The following is a 19,154-nucleotide window of genomic DNA, read 5'->3' as shown; positions in this document are numbered from 1 at the left end:
GGAAAAATTAATCTTAAAATTAATCAAAATTAAAATGTGTGCTGTTTTGTGTCAGATCAACAGGTCTGCTGGAATCGGGAATGTTTGTTAACATTCATCAGTCTGCAATAAAAAGTGAGCCTACTGTGCTGATGACTCCAGATAAGGTATGAAATGATATGCCCAATATATTAAGTGATGTGATTGCTGTAATTGTGTATGTAGGGAGGGAAGGGTGTTCTGTTTTGTTGTACTTCTGTTTTGTTAAATTCATTTTTAAAACAATCCTTTACAACATTAGCCAGTGTTGCAAATGCCTTCTCTTCACAAGAATGCTTTTAGCCTTGCATAGTAAGAACACTAAAAACTCTACAAAGTAAATGCCTCCCTCTGCATTTTTAGAGAGCTTTAAGGGCTGCATTATTTTTCTTTGTATTGGGCAATCCTGACACATATTTCTTTTGTACCAACAAAGTGAGGTGTTCGCAGAACATCGCATGGCATTATCACAGTGCATTTCATGAATACTGTTAGGTTTTTTCCCCAAAATTGCTATTTTTTTTTGCAAAGCTATTAAGAGCTATCTCAGCAACATTCTTACGACTGAGCTGGTTTTTCCTATTTCATGAATACTATTAAGTTTTTCCACCCTGAATTGCTAGTTTTTTTGCAAAGCTAATAAGAGCTATCTCAGCAACAATCTTATTTCTGAGCTAGTTTTCCTTTGTTACCATTTTGTTACACTTACTGATCCACTAAAGCCATGTGGTAACTTCCCTACACATGCACAGTAGGAAGCTTTTTTATTTTTCTAGCTGATATTAAATGACCTCATACTGTTTTCATGCATTTTGCCTCGCTTGCTCTGTCTGCAAAGGGCCCCATCAGAAGTTGTTTATTGCATTTCACTTTTCTGGCTCTGTCTGTAGAGTATGACAGTGCAAGCTAAATGACATGTAGCATACTTGTGTTAGCAGCAGCATCCTTGTCTGTAATCATGCACTTCCCTTATTAATTTTTTTTTGTGGGGCAGGTGGGAAAACATGTCTTACTGCCTCTCTGAGTTGCTGGTCAGTACTGAATCACCTTCTTCCCTTGCAGTTAAATAAAGATATAAAAACCAAAAAGGCTGCAGCAGAATTATTTTTCTGCTTGCTTTTAAAGGCGACTTTGTATCCATTCCTTCTTTTCGAATGTTTTGCTACCCTATTACTACTGACTCATTTACATGAGGAAGGAAGGAAGATGCTAAAAATATAATCTAGTGCAGTCTTAGAGTCCTGGTGACTGACTAGTGAGTGGCAATGATAAATTCTCTTTCTGCAGTTGCTTACCATCTGTGGCATTCTTTCTGTAAGAAATAGATAGCTATTACTTGTAAAAGTAAATGTCTAAATATTTCATATTTTAGAAGCAGTGCGGTGTCTAATTGCTGCATTATGATTATCCCTTTACTGAAAACAATAATTTTCTTGCAGGTCTATTCACATGCTCAATTCTTCATTTATGTAAAAGTTAGATTCTTCTGTTGCACGTTAACTGCTGCCAATATGAGAGAATTAAACGCTATACTTTTCCCTTAGGTTGAAGCATGTCAGGGAGATTTAAGTACACTGGCAAACGTGGTGACTTCATTAGCAAATCTCAGTAAATGCAAAGACATGTCACAAAGCAGTACAGAGCTATCTATGATTGAGAGTTTAAGTAACGGAGATGCATCATTATCTGAACTCCATCAAGAAGAACAAGCTGGTAGTGATGTTACAAGGTAAGGCATGTTACTCTTGAAAATACTATTCTTTCCAAGAAGGTCTCTGTCAATTCAGACCATTAATTAAATCAGCGCAGTGTAGGAAATTTATCTGCATTAAAAATAATAGTAATAACAGCCTAAGCTCATGTAGAACATAAATCTTTTAAGATTCTTCCAAGTGAAATCTTAAGGAAGTTCCATTTGAGAAATAAATACTTTTAGTTGTTTGTACTTTAAATTAATTTCAATGTAAATGTTACAGCTGATTTTCTTACCTTTTGGTTGGCCTTAATAACGTGTGTTAAATCTTGTACTATAGTCTCAGTACTTTGTATCATCCTGGAAAACTGTTTCTTAGAGATCTCATTTGTGTAAGTAGTTTAATGCCTGTAACTATTAATCACCTTAAAAGCTTGAAAAGCATTTTATTTCTACACAGGAGAAGTCACAGAATTCTCACCATCAATACAAATACATTCACTAATAATCTTACAAACTTTTGTCTTGCACTGGTTTTAAGTGAGCCATTTTGGTGAGCATATGTGTAAGATATTCTGTGTAGTATGTACTCAGTTATTCTGTCAATCACAATCGTGTTCTTCCTTGGTTGTCATCTCATGCAAATTTTTGACAGCTGTCCCAGCAATATTCCTTTACACACCATCTACATTGTACATGCTGTTTTGAAAATGTGTATGTGGAGTAAATGCATCAAGGAAAAAAAGATTGGTATATAGTGAAGTAGTTTGTACTGACTGAAATACAGGATTCCCCTACGGTCTCTACTCCTTTGTATAATTGCAAGCAGAATGCATTTGTTCTGCTCCTTTCTTTATATGCTGCTTAGAAAGTCAGTGTGACTTTATATATGTGCTGATTTGGGCCTTTGCTGTGTCCTCCTAGGTAAAGAATATAAGAATATGCTGTGTAAATAGTATTGTTGTACGTGCTGATAAACTTCATTCAATACTATGGCTGTTCAAAAAGATGCAGTAGTCTTGCATTTCTTTATTTGCTGGCACTTGCAGATGCTTGCTTTTGCCAACTTCAGTGTTTCTGTTCAGTTTTAAAAATCTGTCTATGAAAAGGCATCAAGCTCTCTCAGCCAGAAAGAGCTCTGACTCAGCTTAATGTGTACTCTTGTCCAGCAGGTTACCTAATAGATTTCCAGTGGGGAGGTTCAAGTTAAATATTCCTGTGAAAGGGAAGTTGTTACCCAAGCAGAAACTAAAATTTTTGTCTAAAGCTTTGATTTCCTTGCCAGGCCCTATGCCAGCTTGATCTAACAGACACAGATGTTTAGTGAAGAAAAGGAGTTTAAGGGATTTCAGGGAGCCAGTTTTATCCATCTGTGTCTTTCATGTATTTTTTTACATTCCATTGCTTGCAGCTACAGTAGTTAAGCTTTCACTTTTGCTGACACAAATTTAGTGTACAACTTTGCGGCTAGCATTCCACTGCTTTTATATTGTAATATTATATGTCTTGTCCTCTGATGGCTTCATTATCTATGTTCATTTTTTACAGTTTATCAGCAGTCCTATATATCTGTTAGTGACTGAGCTTGATGAAAAGAGAACCAAAGTTGTTTCTAACAAAGGATATCAATACCGTGTATTTTAATGTTGATTTTACCTTTTTTTCCTCTCACTTTGTGGGCTAGGTTTTCATAGCTTCCAGGCAAGCTTTGTTCTAGATTCTCTTTTCCTTGGTGTTTTACCTTGCAATCGTTGCTCATGTTGGGGCTTCACGTATGAAAAGGACCCATAGTGCTGAGCTGCAAGAAAGCAAAGCTTCTACTGACTTCTGCTGGCTTATACTGCCAGTTTATGAGATAGGAGGGAGAAGATTTCTTTGAAAGCAAGCATTCAAGAGTAAGTTGGAAACAAAGTATTACGGGCAGACATGGTTAACCAGTGTACCTGCCCACCCTATTTAAAAAGGACTCTTCAGCCTATATTAGAATAAATGCAGGATCGTGGCAGATGCATATGACATTTACCTTTTGGGGAAAGGAGAGATCTTGTTCCTCTCTTACATTTCTGTCTCTGCAACATGAAGAGCCCTGCAGAGACCCTAGTTTTCCTAAGCAGCAGCTGCCACTGAGCTGCTGGGTTTGCCTATTCTGCCTAAGGCTGCCAAGAGTGAGCCATACAGGACCTGACACTCAGATCTCCTAGCAGGAGTCCATTATAACTTCTAGAGCTTACCCTGAATGCATTCTCTTTATGCCTACTTTCTGTATACCAGTGACAGAAAATGTCCCAGGTATATCTCTGTAGTCCACTTACAGCTGTTTAGTCCACTTGTGCTTGCCCCAGTCACCCTCACGTGTATACATCAAGGCATACAGGCTCATATAGTACCAAAAACTAGTTCATTTACCGTCTCTAGCCTGAGGCAGTGTCGGCAGCATTTTTATTGTCGTGTGTCGTTTGGTTGTAAATGATTATGTCAAACAGAGTAAACATTCAGATTTTTTTAGTATGTTAATAAATATAGCTAGCTATGGAGTGGGGGGGAAGAGGTGTCAAAGTTCTACTCCAGACTTTGGCATTAAATTAGTGATTTTAAGATTCTGTGGTCTCTATAAATTGAGAATCAGCTCTACAAACAAGCTGATAATCAGCTTTTGTAAAGTTTTCAGACCTCAGTGTGTAAGTTTTTCATGCAACACTGTATACTGCTCTCAGGATATGTCATCTGTCTGTAGGCAGTGATCAAGTATATATATTTTTGATTGAGGATATTATCAGTTGTGGTTCTCAGATGTATTCGTGAACAGAAAAACAACAGATCTGTTACCAAGCGGCAAAATAATGAGTAATATATTTGTGCTTGTCCTGACATCTCCCCTGTAAAGTTTGTACATGTGACAAGAGTCACTGCCCCACATCAAAGGGTACTAAGGATGGTATCAAAAGCATGAAAGTGCTTTCTCTTACATATTTTGAAACAGTCTTCAAATTAAGTTGAATAACCTAACCACAACTCATTACTTTAAAAAAAAAGCTTATTCTGATTGTGCTTCATAGCAGCAAAAATCTGTAAAATTTATACATGCATTAAGTTGCTTTAACAGCAGTCTGATGATCGTGTCCTCAAAATGCTCATGCCAGCACTCTCAGTAAACATCACTAAAGAGATCTTGAAAGGCAAACTGTGATTCAGCAGCACAATCAATATGTCAAAACTGTGAATTTGTTGGCAACTAGTGTGAACAGGATGTGCTGCTAATTTTTTTTTCAGAGCCACTATAAGTTGGAGTTTTCAGGGATTTTGTTCAGTGGAGTGTCAGGAAAAGCATGCTACTAACGTTTATTTTCCAAATCTGGTTCTTTGAAACACACATCTAAATACAGGTTTCAGACATGTGCAGGTTCCTCCTAAATTAAAATGGTCTCTAAAATGAAATTTTGGGGTTTGTTTGTTTGTTCTGATCTTACAGGGCATTTGATACTCTTGCAAAAGCATTAAACCCAGCAGAGAGTGCAGCGTGCCAGAACTCTGAAAGTGTTGAAGCCAGCGTACAGCTGATTGGTGGAGAAACAAGCACGAATATCGTCGAAATAGAGGGGCCACTACTCAGTGATGCACATGTAGCATTCAGGGTACTTAATACTTTTTTACTGTTGACTATTTATAACCATTTTAACATAGTAATATAAAATAATGATCTGATTAAATCTTATTTTGAATTTCTTAAAAGAGTAACGATTTGTTCAGCTATTGGCATTAATTTCTGATGAACGTGCCACTAGTTCACTGGTTAACTGTTTGGGAGAATATACAGCTCTCTTCAGTGTTTTAGCTGCACTGTTTATTTTATAGCTTCTTACCTTAAAAATACTAAGTAATCCATGCAGAAGGACTTGGATAGACAAGAGCTGCACGAAGCAGAGAGTCAGCATCCACGTTCTCACTTTTTAATAGGTGGATCTGATGCAATCTGTAACTGGATTTTGAGACTCTTAAGTGTATTTTTCAGTTTCTCCTTTGTGTATATACCCTATTGTAGTACATGTTGTGGTTTAACCCCTAGGCAGCTACACACCACAGAGCCGTTTGCTCACTCCCCGCCCCCATCCCCAGTGAGATGGGGGAGAGAATTGGAAAAAGGTAAAATTCATGGGTTGAGATAAAGACAGTTTAATAGGACAGAAAAGGAAGGGAAAATAATAATAACAACAACAATAATAATAATATACAAAGCAAGTGACGCACAATGCAGTTGCTTACCACCTGCCAACCGATACCCAGCCAGTTCCCGAGCAGCGATCGCTGCCCCCCGGCCAACCCCCCCCCCAGTTTCTATACTGAGCATGACGTCATATGGTATGGAATAGACCTTTGGTCAGTTTGGATCAACTATCCTGGCTGTGCCCCCTCCCAGTTTCTTGTGTACCTGGCAGAGCATGGGAAGCTGAAAAAGTCCTTGACCAGTGTAAGCACTGCTTAGCAACAACTAAAACATCAGTGTGTTATCAGCATTATTCTCATCCTAAATCCAAAACACAGCACTATGACAGCTAGGCAGAAAATTAACTCTATCCCAGCTGAAACCAGGATAGTATGGTATTAATTGACTTTAATAATTTTTAAGGGAAAATATGGTTTCTTTTTTAGTGAGCCATACATTTTCTGGTTTTATTTCTCATTTTACGAGCCTGCAGGAATTTTTCTGTCCGTTTTTTCATCCTCTTTTTATTCATGGACAAATCAAAAAGCTTGCTCATCTGAAAACTTGTTCAGTACCAGGCATTTTATTCAGCTCTGCCCCTCTGTGCTGGTTTTGGCTGGGATAGAGTTAATTTTCTTCACAGTAGCTAGGATGGGGCTGTGTTTTGGATTTGTGCTGAGAACAGTGTTGATAACACAGGGATGTTTTAGTTATCACTGAGCAGTCCTCACACAGAGTCAAGACCTTTTCTCTTCTCACCCCACCCCACCAGTGAGGAGGCTGGGGGTGCACAAGAATTTGGGAAGGGACACAGCTGGGACGGCTGACCCCAGCTCACCAAAGGCATATCCCATACCATATGACGTCATGCTCGGCAATAAAACTAAAGGGGAGGTTGGCAGGGGGGCTGCTGCTCGGGGACTGGCTGGGCATGGGTTGGTTGGTGGTGAGCAATTGTTTTCATTTGCATCACTTGTCTGTCTTGGGTTTTATTTATTTCTCTTTGTTTTTTTTAATAATATTATTATTATTTAACTTTTAAATATTGTTATTATTGTTGTTATTATTATTATTATATTTAAATTATTAAACTGTTTTTATCTCAACCCACAAGATATCTCAACCCACGATCTCACTTTTACCTTTTCTGATTATCTCCCCCATCCCGATGCAGGGGAGTGAGCGAGCGGCTCTGTGGTGCTGAGTTGCTGGCTGGGGTTAAACCACAACACCCTCTTATCAGCACGTTTTGATCGCTCAAATAAATCTCTCTCTAATGCAAATGTCAGGGTTTTTTTTTTTAAATTGTGTTAGCCAAACCATTATATTAAGAAGTATTAATTTCTGAAGATAAAACTACAACACTATATGTAGCAGTTTTGGGTCACATCCCACTTTCTTCACATATGCAGGTACTGCCACTGATTTTACTCGTGTATGTTGAGAAAGGTAGAGCTGGTCCTTTCTGATGTACATTGTTTATATTTTTAGGACTTGGGAGCAGCTGTATATTAGGTATTTTACTCACACATCAAAAGATTTTTGATGTATTTATTTGTAAAGTATTAACTAGAAGTACAAAAAAAGATGTTTTGTGAAATAGAATTCACACACACCCTCGCCAGGAATTGTGGTAGCTCCTCAAATTTTTCAGGCCAATTCTTCCACTCCTCTGGGGGAATCTTTAGAAAGTAATGATGCCTCTGTGTTTGTATATTTTATATATTTATCTATACATAAATGAAAGCAACTTAATTCTAATTACAATGATTCTTCTAAAACTTTTATTCTTTGAGAGTGTCTCAAAAGTTGAGTTTTATTTGGGATTTTCCATCTCCAGGTGTTCCAGGCATGAATACTTATCTAAGATAAAGATTCAAAATTTTTGCTTTTTTTTGTTGCTTTGTAGTTATTATAGGGTATAACAGCGTGGCTAATAGTGAAAAAGGCAGTCATTCAATTTTATTTCAGGATTATCTCATGTTTACTTAAAGAACAATTTTACTTTTCACTTAAAAGAAACTCTAAGACTGATTCTTGTCTTACCATGTTTTTATGAAGAAAGTAAAATAACTGACTTGCACTTTTTTTTTTCTTTTTTTTTTTGGTTGCCAGCTCACCATGCCTTCTCCTATGCCTGAATATCTTAATGTTCACTATATCTGCGAGTCTGCCTCCAGGTTGCTTTTCTTGTCCATGCACTGGGCACGTTCCATTCCATCTTTCCAAGCTTTAGGGTAAGTGTTCAGTTACTCTATTCGCTCATGTTGTGAATATGCATTTTTTAATTTTTTATTTTCATTGTCTTCTTCAGGGACATTTAAAAATATAAATCTACTTATTAAAACCATTTTATAGATTTTCATCATGAAAGTAAATTTTCTGAATCAACTACTCCTAATTTCAGTCCAATTCAGGTACTTTGGTTGGGTTTTGAAGGAAAAAGGAGTAGATTTATAACAATCAAATGCCTGCACACTGCTGCTACTTCAATAAATTTTTAGTAAATAGGACTTCCTATAATTTTTTAATAGCTACATCCCAAACTAGGATGCTTATCAGACAGTCACCAAAAAGAAGCTCCTCCCTGGATCCCCAAATATTGTTATCTTTATAGGTGAATTAGTAGTAATAATTTTGCCTTTAATAACCTATATGAAGAAAATGGTTAGCTAGATTCAGCAAGCATTCAGGATGAAGTTGTTTAATTTTATGGGATTTTCCAAAAACAAATGGTTGCTGTAACCAGAAAGTAATTCTTACTATTCTTTTTACAGTTTGTATAACATCCTGCTTTTCCAGCAGAATTCAGTGCATCACTTAAAATTCTTAAGCTACATGTAGTAGTAGTACATTGCTGATCATCATGAGAAAACATCTCAAAACAGCATGGGGAAAAGTGATTTATGTCATTTTCGGAAGTAATTTTATGAAGACACATCAAACAAAGATACTGTATCAGCTCTGACACAAATGGAATATAAGTCATGCTTGTCTGTTCTCATCTACAATGTTTTTCTTTAATTCAGTATCAAAATAGTGTATGACTGGCAGCAAAGAGAATTCCTTTTTAAAGTGAGGAATTGTCCTCTTTTCCGAGAAGGCTGTCAAAAGCAGCATGATCTGCGATTACCATTTGTGTTTACTCAGATGCTTAAGCCAAATGATTCTACATTGTTTAAGGAAAGATACTACATTGTGTGTAATTGAAGCCTGTGTTTTGGAGAAGGAAAAAGTAAAATTCTATAAAGTTAAAACAGTAGCAAGGGTAAAAAATCAGATAAATACGATGTTTTACTTTAGTAGAATTTGTTTCCCTGCAGAACTTCAAAATACCTAGCAAATTAACATAGGACATTATATACTTATACATTTTTAAAAGGTTTTTGTAACAGAGAGACACTGCAAATTAGTGTTATAACAACAGATGGGAATTGCTTTTTAAAAATAAAATGTTGTACAGAGGACCTCTCTCTCTGAAAAGATTTAACAAGAAATACTTACAGAAAATCTGCATTTTTTTTAATATGTTACTTCCTAATATATTTTTCTGTTTGAATAAAAAAAAATGGAGGAGTAGGCTTTCTTAATAGTGTTAATATTTACCTGTGTTAGCATTTACAGTCCCAGTCAAGATCATGGGCAACAGTGTATTTAAACACCATTTAACATAAATATGCAGTTTTTCTTTTGAAGAGCTTAAAATACTAACGTTTTTCCAAGTGGAGATTTATTTGAAATTAATGCAGCTTTTTTAGTTTGAGCACATTATGTACTATAATTTGGACTCTCAGAAGGGTGACTCATTTCACTTTTAAAATGAAGAGAAATTCATGGTACTAGTAATTGAGAGGAGCTGATGAGCCAAAACAAAACCATAGTAATGGTTTTGTAAGGAAGGTAGATAATTGTATCCAGGTGGTTTACCTCCTCAGGCAATGTTTTCCTTAGTCTCAGCAAGATAGTTGGCTTTGGCATACTGATTTAGTTAATGATACCAAGTTATTGCTTAGTTCCTCTTCCTGCATGATGATCTTTGTAGGCAAGAGAGATTCCTGCTGGCATGTTCATCAAGCTGGTTACAGCCTCCTAGTTTTCTGAGGCTGCTCAAGTTTGATCAGCTTGTTCTGATCTAAGTTTGATAAGCCATAAAGTTGCTCTAGATGATACATTTATCTGCGCACATACCAGCTGAGTAGCCAATATAGCCTATTTTCACTGCTCCTCAGAATAGTCCCTTTGACAGGAGATGAATGGGGATGTGAGAAATATGTGTAGAAGCTGCATGTACAGTATCATGTCTACCATAACAAGAACTGGATCATAGTAAAAAATACTGCCCTAGGTAAGCTCTCTGTAATCCAGTGCAGGACAAGTCTACATTAATCTGTCATTTGGCATATTAGTATTGCAGTAAATCATCAGAAATGTTCTTGAAGATTGCAAAGATCCATTCCATTGTATTTTTGTAGTTGAAATCCTAGCTTTAATATGCTTTTCTTCTTTGATAGGTCTTGTGCTTCTTTTAAATTTCCATTATTTATATTTACTGGCTAAAACTGTGAAACATGGTACCTGAATTTGACTCCTCACTGGTAGGATTTCCTTTTTAAGGTACTGAGCTCTTGTTAAGCTCTACAAGTTACAGATGCTTGGCAATACTGAAAGTTAGGTTACTAATATGGAAGTGCCTGAATATGGATTGATATACCTAATTTTAAGCTTCAGCATTTGAAAAAAAAATATTGACTACATATGAAACTTCATTTAAAGACTACTTCTTACAGCAAAGAAGTCCTCATTATTTCTATTTATACTTTGAAGTCTGTATTTCAAACCTTATTCCAAACATGAAAGGGATACAAAAAATAGCAGTCAGGAAGCTCAGGAACTTGATCTCACATGTTCCATTTCATATGTATTTTTAATTAAGAAATTATACCAACCTGCCAGATTTCAAGTAAAAAAAAAAAAAAAACCAAACGACCTTTGAGTCTATTCTACACTCACAGTACAGGAACAATGCAAACTTGTTTTGCCCATGCATGTCAATGTTATTAAAAAATTAGTGTAAATCCTAAGAAAATTAGCATGATGGAATGTGCCCAGACAGTTGTCATTTACGGTAACTTAAGCTTGCTTTTGTGATAGAAATCTATCTCCTTTTAGATCATTAAACCAAAAGCTACTTCTTTACAAAAGTCACTCTAAAATAGTTATTTTAATCCTAGCATGCAAATAAAAATATTTTTCATGCAGGGCTTCATTTTGGTACTGGTTGCAATGTTGAATTAGATGAATGTTTTATGAAGTGTTCTTCAAACTGAAAAAAACTATGTGAATGCAAATGGCTGGTTTTATTAAGTGAAATTATTGTATTTTTTAATAGACAGGATAACAGCATATCATTAGTAAAAGCCTGCTGGAACGAACTTTTTACGCTTGGTCTTGCACAATGTTCACAAGTTATGAATGTGGCAACTATATTAACTGCATTTGTTAATCACCTTCATGGCAGTTTACAGCAAGGTAAGGTGTATACTGTGCACATTGCCAGACTTGGGGAATTACTTCATGTTTTTTAAGTTCTGAACGGCACGGAAGCCTTTTACTTATCCTTCAATTGTCAATGAAAAATTACTGTTTATAGAGTTATGTGATTAGCATTGAAACAAAATAATACCAGAAAATACAGTTCACAAGGTGGAATTTTTTAGTAATTTTGCAGAACTCAGCTATGCTGATACTTAACCCCAAATTAAAAAGAATAAAATAAAATCACCCATCTATCTAATATAGGTTAGCATTTACTGGGGTTGTTTTTATTGTGTGTCTAGTGATGTCTAATAGTGTTCTGCTGTTCTGTTAATATACATCAGCTCAAATTAGGAATATTTCAGGCAGCATCAATGTTAAGAACACAAGTGTACTATGAATATGATTCCTCTGTATCAAGGGTATAAAGTAAAGAATGACCCACCTATCCTTGCTGTTCATAGCTGTGAAACAAAGCAGCCGAATGCCAGCTTGGTGATAAACTTCCTTTACATAACTTGGCTTGTTGACTTCTGTATAGTAGTATTAGACTACATGCAAGTCTTCAGCAGATCTTCACTAAGTATACTTCATTCCTTATTAATCCTATATCCTGCATCTTTTGCATATTTTTGATTCAAATGAAAGAGATGCCAGTTAGCCTCCTCTTTCATTTACTTTACAGTGAAGGAAATGTTCTTCTGAGTAGTAGGGGAGTCTTTTAGCTAATCTTCTTTGTGTGCTTGTGAACGCTCACAAGGTTGTCAGCACTAAAAGCTAACCAAACAAAAATACTATAGTGTTCATCTGTTCATAGTCTTAACACATTTTTAATAAGGTAGGTGCGCAAACAAAAATGTTAGCATTTTCAGGTTTAACTAACTTTTAGGGTTATTTTCTGTTACGTGGATGAAAAGTCACTGTCACGAATGCTATGCAAAAACAGATTGGTAAGCTGTAGAAAAACAGCCCACAAGACTAGATTTTTCCTCTCCTTTTATGGTAAGGGAATTAAAGAATTATTTCTGAGAGATTTTCACGTTTTAAAAATATCCACAAGATCCTCCTATAAATAACAAAATTAAAATGACAAAATTAAAACAAATTGATCAGACCACTAAATGTAATGGATCAGGTAAAGATATTAATAAATAAATCTGTCAATGTCTCTAGGAGTGATACAAATGGAATTTGGGAAGTTTGCTCTTTATAATTTTTAAGCATGTTCACCAAAAAGGATATTGTAGTAATTAATCATGGTTTTATCATTACTACAAATACATATTTTTGCCATTTAATTTGGGAATTCAGTTTGAATGCACAAATCAGAAATTTATATCCAGAGTCTTCCAGTTGTGCAGTATGCCAGCTGCAGCATCTCCAAGAGGTAGGAAGTTTGTGTGGCCCAGGGACCCCAGTTGGATGGATCATGGAGGGAATGAGATTTTCAAGCCACTTAGCTATTGTTGACCCAAGGGGAACAGCTCTGCACCAAACACGTTCCCCTAGATGCAAATCAGGGACTGTGTATAGCACACCTTCTTTTTCAGCAGTGGCATAGTCTTTGACTGCCTAAAATAACCTGTGAAACTGTACACTAACCTACGTCATGGCACCTGACTCTTGGATGTAGAGCGCAGATCTGCTGTAGTAGTGTATTCTTCACTTACAAGTAGTCTTTCCATTCCTTGATCATTCCAAGCTCTGGTCTGCCTCCGATTATTGGAAACTTTAGTTAGAGACCTAATTGTACAACATAAGGAGGAAAAAAAAAAAGGGGGGGGGGGGGGGGGGAAGATTGTTGTAGTCCATGATTGTTTGTGTCAAGATTATTCAGACCTAGTATGTGAGTTTATAGATGGCATAGATTTCTCACTGTTTGAATCCAATACAAATCATTATTTTAAAAAATCTAGTGTGACCACATTTTTTGCATGTGTGTTGACTTGGAGGTTCTATATTTTATGTGTGTGTTGACTTAGATAAGCTGCCAACAGACAGAGGAAAATTAGTAATGGAGCATATTTTCAAATTGCAAGAGTTCTGTAACAGCATGGTTAAGCTTTGCCTAGATGGATATGAATATGCATATTTGAAAGCGATCGTCCTCTTCAGTCCTGGTATGTAATTATTCCAAATGTAAACCTTTAATCTATGCTATTTTTTGCCATATAACTTCTGCCTGTTTCATTATATGCAGTTACTATCACCTGTAGAATTACTGCCTCACTTGTTGAGGGATCTGGAAGGGACTGTAGGAAGGGGAGGAGGGTTAATCTTTTAATGTAAACAGTTGAATGCTACTTTGGAGACTTAAGTTTTATTCTTGCTTCTGCCATTGGTTTTTGGGTTTGTTTTTTTTTTTTTTTTAATGTACTGCTTTTAATTCTGTGCCTCCTTTCTGGGGTACTCTTTATGAGTAACTGCAGTCTTTTTGACCTGCAGTTCAGTTTTCGGAAGTGTTGCTCTTGCACGTCCAGCTGAGATGGGTTGAACTTGGGTTTCTAATATATGAAAGACTATCTATCTCTCTGGGCATGGATTCTCACATGTAAAGTTACAGAAACACACCACCTCACTTCACATATGTATTTTGAAAATAAATATTGCATGTAGCATTTCTGGTGAATGAACACTACAAACATTCCCTTATGTTATTATTTCTGTCTTCTGAATAGTATTTGCCTAATGTATTCCAAAATGTTAATGGACGTACATTAGACAGTGAAGATAAAGTAAAATAATGATTATTTTTTCCTTCTGGGAGTCTACAATATGGAGGAAGAAGAGTCCTCTGGTTATGACAGATAGTGACTGAATAGTTCGATTATGTAACACGTATGCCTGGACTGTAGAAAATTAGAAAGTTATTTTTCTTTTATTTGACAATTGTAAAATTACCTTTTCACTGAAGGCATTCTGATATTATATCCGTATACTGCAGGTCTTAGATTGATCATTCAGAATTTAGGGATTTAATATAAAACCAAAGTCAAATCTTTTGATAAAAGAAAAATGTATAAACCTCAAGTACTTTCTGTACCTCCAGGAATTTTTCACTGTCACATTTAGAAAGTAAATCTTCAGTCACTCCATTTTGCGTTAGTTTTAAAAGCATCAACAGATTTCTTAAACCTCATTGCTCTGCCTTTTTTAGATGCTGATGTACCACAGAAAAGATCAGAGCAAATTTTAAAAAGCTGTCTGAATCTTAGTGACCTGCCCCCTGTCAGTAGTGTAGGATATGGAAGAGAACTGGATATTTGGATATTTGGTTCTTGTCAGTTCTGTAGATTTTTTTAGATCTGAGAAGAACTTTCTTTTTCCATTCAGTTGCAGTTCACCCTTTCACAGGAAAAGTAGTAGAGGTGAGAAAATCTTTTGGAACTTGGACACTTCCAAAATGTAAATTTTAAGCAGCTTTTCTTTTTTATAGAGATATATCTCTCTCTCTCTAAAAAAGAATTGTGAGGGTCTTGCTTTGCAGTTTCCCTCATATTTACATGATCTTTTCTGTATGTTGTATCTACAAGAAGTACCCACATCTCCCAGTAAAAGTGGTAGCATCAGCATCAGCTGGAATTCATGGTACTCATCCAAGTGCATAACAAAACCCTGCATATCTTCCTTTTTTTTTTTTCTTTTTTAAATATTGCATTAATGGAAGATTTCTGAGATGAAAGATGTTCTTGCAAATAAAAGGCAGTATAAGTAGTGTCAGAACTCTCCAGGAAAGATAATAAATTCCCAGAGGATATTCCAGTGATATTCTTCTATTGTGGATCACTAAGGAAAATCAGATCCTGAGTGTTTTCACTATAGAACATAATCCTGCTGTCAGTCCTCCTGACTAGGAGAATCTTGCACTGAAGCACAGGAACGATTTCAGTTTTCTGATAAGCAGTACCTACCATGAATTTAATTGCAATATTAAGAGTGCTTGAAAATGCTTGCAATTTTTCTTTTCCGCTGAGGACTGAAGAGTTGCCTGAACTTTTCACCGTTATTTCAGAAGAAGCAGAAACTTAGTGGAGGGTGGGAAGGTGTTTGCTTGTTTAATTTCAGTAGATAATGCTTGCAGGAGATACAATTCTCCTTCAGGTGTTCCTTACCCCAAAATAGTGCTTTCATGGCATTCCCATACTCAGAACTGATACAGGTTATCCCAGGAAAGAAACAAAATGATGGAAGAATACCTCAAGCCCATTTTTCTAGCACAATGTCTACTAGGATTTATGACAGAATCTGTTGGCCTGTTGGAAGAAATCAGTTCTGTTAGACACGAGAAAATATTTCTCTAGGAACCTTACACTTTGTTGTGGTTTAACCCCAGCTGGCAACTGAGCACCTCCAGCCGCTCACTCACTTCCCCCGGTGGGATGGGGGAGAGAATCAGAAGAGTAAAAGTGAGAAAACTCGTGGATTGACATAAAGACAGTTTAATAAGCAAAGCAAAAGCCACACACGCAAGCAAAGCAAACCAAGGAATTCATCCACTACTTCCCACCGGCAGGCAGGTGTTCAGCCATCTCCAGGAAAGCAGGGCTCCATCACGCGTAGCAGTTCCTTGGGAACACAAACACCATCACTCCCAACATCCCCCCCTTCCTACTTCTTCTTCCCCCAGCTTTATATGCCAAGCATGATGTCATATAGTATGGGATATCCCTTTGGTCAGTTGGGGTCAGCTGTCCCGGCTGTGTCCCCTCCCAACTTCTTGTGCACCCCCAGCCTCCTCACTGGTGGGGTGGGGTGAGAGGCAGAAAAGGCCTTGACTCTGTGTGAGGACTGCTCAGCGATAACTAAAACATCCCTGTGTTATCAACACTGTTCTCAGCACAAATCCAAAACACAGCCCCATCCTAGCTACTGTGAAGAAAATTAACTCTATCCCAGCCAAAACCAGCACACACTTGCAAAGCAGTATTTACCTTTTCGTGTAGTCTGAAGTTAATTTGTCTCCTTCCAGTTAGATTTGACAACACAAAAGGTAGAAGGAAAAATACCTTGGGAAAAGATTATATCCAGTCACATGATTGAGGTGAATGTTCTTTAGCTCACATGCTTTCAGGATCACATTCCTAATGATGTATAGCTGCTTTAATGGCAACGTGTTGTCAATATTCTTGATCCTATGAGCCATTTAACAAAATCTCCACATACCTGAAAGTTATGTTTAGCACCTTGAACAGAAGGGATATTCTGGCAGTGATTCACAGGCCAGAAATTACAATTTCAGGGATTTTACTGCTCTGCTACAGGATGGGGCTGGGCTGCACATGCAGCAGGGTTGTAAGATAAGAACATCTCCTTTAGTAGGCCCTGCTGATTTGCTGTCTTCCATAGCTGGAGACTTGAAGATTACTGAAAACCTTCTGTGCCAAGCCAGCTGTTTGACTGTCACAAGACAGCCTTTGGCAAAAGGATGAGCGTAAAGGGAGTGCCTAGAAGACTTTACATCTTTATAAATGGCTACTAGTGTACTAGCAGTGGTCTTCAAACTACTGTTTTCAGAAGTTGACTTCTAGCTATGTTTCTGACATGCTGTAAAAGCAGCATCATGAAGTGATGCATATTGCATGTCAACGACAACTCTTCAAAATGTGTTGCTTCTTTACGAACATGCTAAACTCTTGTCCTCTGCATAAATTTGAAATCATGTTTTCAGAATGACTGAATTACTATATAGGACAAAATATTCATCTGTGAAATGATGTGTTTAGGGGAGTCCAATGCATCACATAACTGCTAAATTGCTCTGAAAGCTTCTATAACTGCAGAGCTAGACCAAAAACTCCTGGTTTTGCTGACAGAAGACCATATATTTGGAGAGGAGTGACTGTTAGAAATAATCTTTTATCTCACATAATTTGCCAGCTCATTTATGATCCTATTTCTGAGAAATAAAATCTACATGATTTGTCATGCTACTATGACAGTAAAATATTTACACTAAGATAGATGGATAATAAAAATTACAGACCATATAAAATGTTCAGAATTACCAGATAATGATTTCCAAATGTGACTTGGCAGTTAGGTTAATATCCTTTCATTTTAGCAAGATTTAGATTTCAAGTGTTTAAATCACTACTAAAAATTACATTTAGTACGTTTGAAAATTTTGCACCAAACAGCTGATAAAGAATGATTGCTACATATCTTATACAGTTTTTAGGAAACAAATGGTTCACAGCCTTTTATTCTTCACTTCCACCCAAATGCTATTTGTGCATACAATATTCCAGTAAATGTCAGTGTATTGAGACAATGCTGTTCTACTGCTACAGAGAACAGAGCTGTATCATCAAGATTGATGTAAACATTGCAAGCACTGCATTTATTTGAACTCTTCAAAATGTCTGGCTGTATTTATACAAACTAAATAAAACATAAATGAAAAGAAATATAAGGAGGCAAAGCAGTGTCGTCCACTAAAACTGTGAAGTTGCTACAGCTACCAAATAATTATTTCAGTATGCTTACAATTGGATAATCTGTACTGATTTTAGTGCATCTTATATAGAACAGGTATAACAATGTGGAGTGTTTTTTTCAGATCACCCAGGTCTAGAAAATGTGGTACAGATTGAGAAATTTCAAGAAAAGGCTTACATGGAGTTCCAAGACTATGTAACAAAAGCGTATCCAGATGATACTTACAGGTCTGTAAACTTACTCTTCAGAGCATCGGTGATACCGATTTGTACAGTATTTCTTGTAATAAAAACATACATTTTCTTCTTACCTCCTTAAAGGTAAATTACCTTTAGAGCACTTCAAATATTATGCATGTACTCATACATATTATGAGTATTATTTATCTACTCATTATTAATTTCCAAAATTAAATATTGGGAATAAAATAAATATTTTTAATGTTTTCATTTTGAATTGCACCTACTTGGAATATTTCCTCATTTAGTCTAAGTCCAAACATTATACAGTGCATGTAATTGACAGGCATATTCACATTTTTTGTACTGCTGAACACCTGACTGAACATAAATTTAATACTCTATTGATTTAAATATTTAAGCCTTTCATGAACTAGATGTAGTGAATTTTGACCAGTATTGTCCCTTGTCAATTTTTTCTCTTCTCTTACTGATAACATGATTGTGAATAACACCAAAATCTGTGACCAGAAGTAACACTTTTTACCAAACTTATTTTCCAGACTGTCTAGACTTCTTCTCCGATTGCCTGCTCTTAGGCTGATGAGTGCTGCCATCACTGAGGAGCTATTCTTTGCAGGACTAATTGGAAATGTTCAGATTGATAGCATCATCCCATATATTCTGCGAATGGAGACAGCGGACTACAACTCCCAGATAATTGGTCATGCCGTATAAAAGTAGCAGTCAAGGATTCTGTACCATGGCAGTCATGGTGATGTAAATGCATACCCTGTCTCCAAGAGATGGCAATAAGCCTTCCCATGCACCTTTCCAAAGAAGGCTAATGTTCCTCCTTTCCAGTACACTTGGGAAACGTGATGGAGTGTACTAAGGAATACAGGATCGCTTCCTATTTTTCATCTCATCTTCAAGGACTTGTAAATTAACTTGATATCTGAAGATAGTCAAGAATTGTCCATCCTATTTTTGTAGATAGATGAACTTGGAATATTTGTTTATGAAATCCAGGCTTGTGAAGAAACTGAAGAAGCTTTGACTGAACTAAGGTATCTCACTTAGTTTGATG

The 19,154-nt window shown here is 36.5% G+C and overlaps 1 protein-coding gene across 2 annotated transcripts in view; it reads left to right on the top strand.

Moving 5' to 3' along the window:
- NR2C1 (nuclear receptor subfamily 2 group C member 1) overlaps positions 1–19,154 on the top strand; it is a 38,886-nt gene extending 19,732 nt beyond the window's left edge. For both annotated transcript variants that reach the window (XM_075708856.1, XM_075708847.1), the window contains 8 exons: positions 56–146; positions 1,563–1,747; positions 5,181–5,343; positions 8,028–8,149; positions 11,302–11,441; positions 13,430–13,567; positions 18,007–18,112; positions 18,628–19,154. In XM_075708856.1, the coding sequence (XP_075564971.1) occupies positions 56–146; positions 1,563–1,747; positions 5,181–5,343; positions 8,028–8,149; positions 11,302–11,441; positions 13,430–13,567; positions 18,007–18,112; positions 18,628–18,802 (1,120 nt within the window). In that variant the 3' untranslated portion in view covers positions 18,803–19,154. The remainder of the gene's footprint in view (positions 1–55; positions 147–1,562; positions 1,748–5,180; positions 5,344–8,027; positions 8,150–11,301; positions 11,442–13,429; positions 13,568–18,006; positions 18,113–18,627) is intronic.

The sequence above is a fragment of the Pelecanus crispus genome, chromosome 1 (assembly GCF_030463565.1).
Source record: "Pelecanus crispus isolate bPelCri1 chromosome 1, bPelCri1.pri, whole genome shotgun sequence".
Lineage (NCBI taxonomy): Eukaryota > Metazoa > Chordata > Aves > Pelecaniformes > Pelecanidae > Pelecanus > Pelecanus crispus.
Note: the sequence above shows the minus strand (reverse complement) of the source record. Positions and strands in the feature narration are given on the sequence as shown.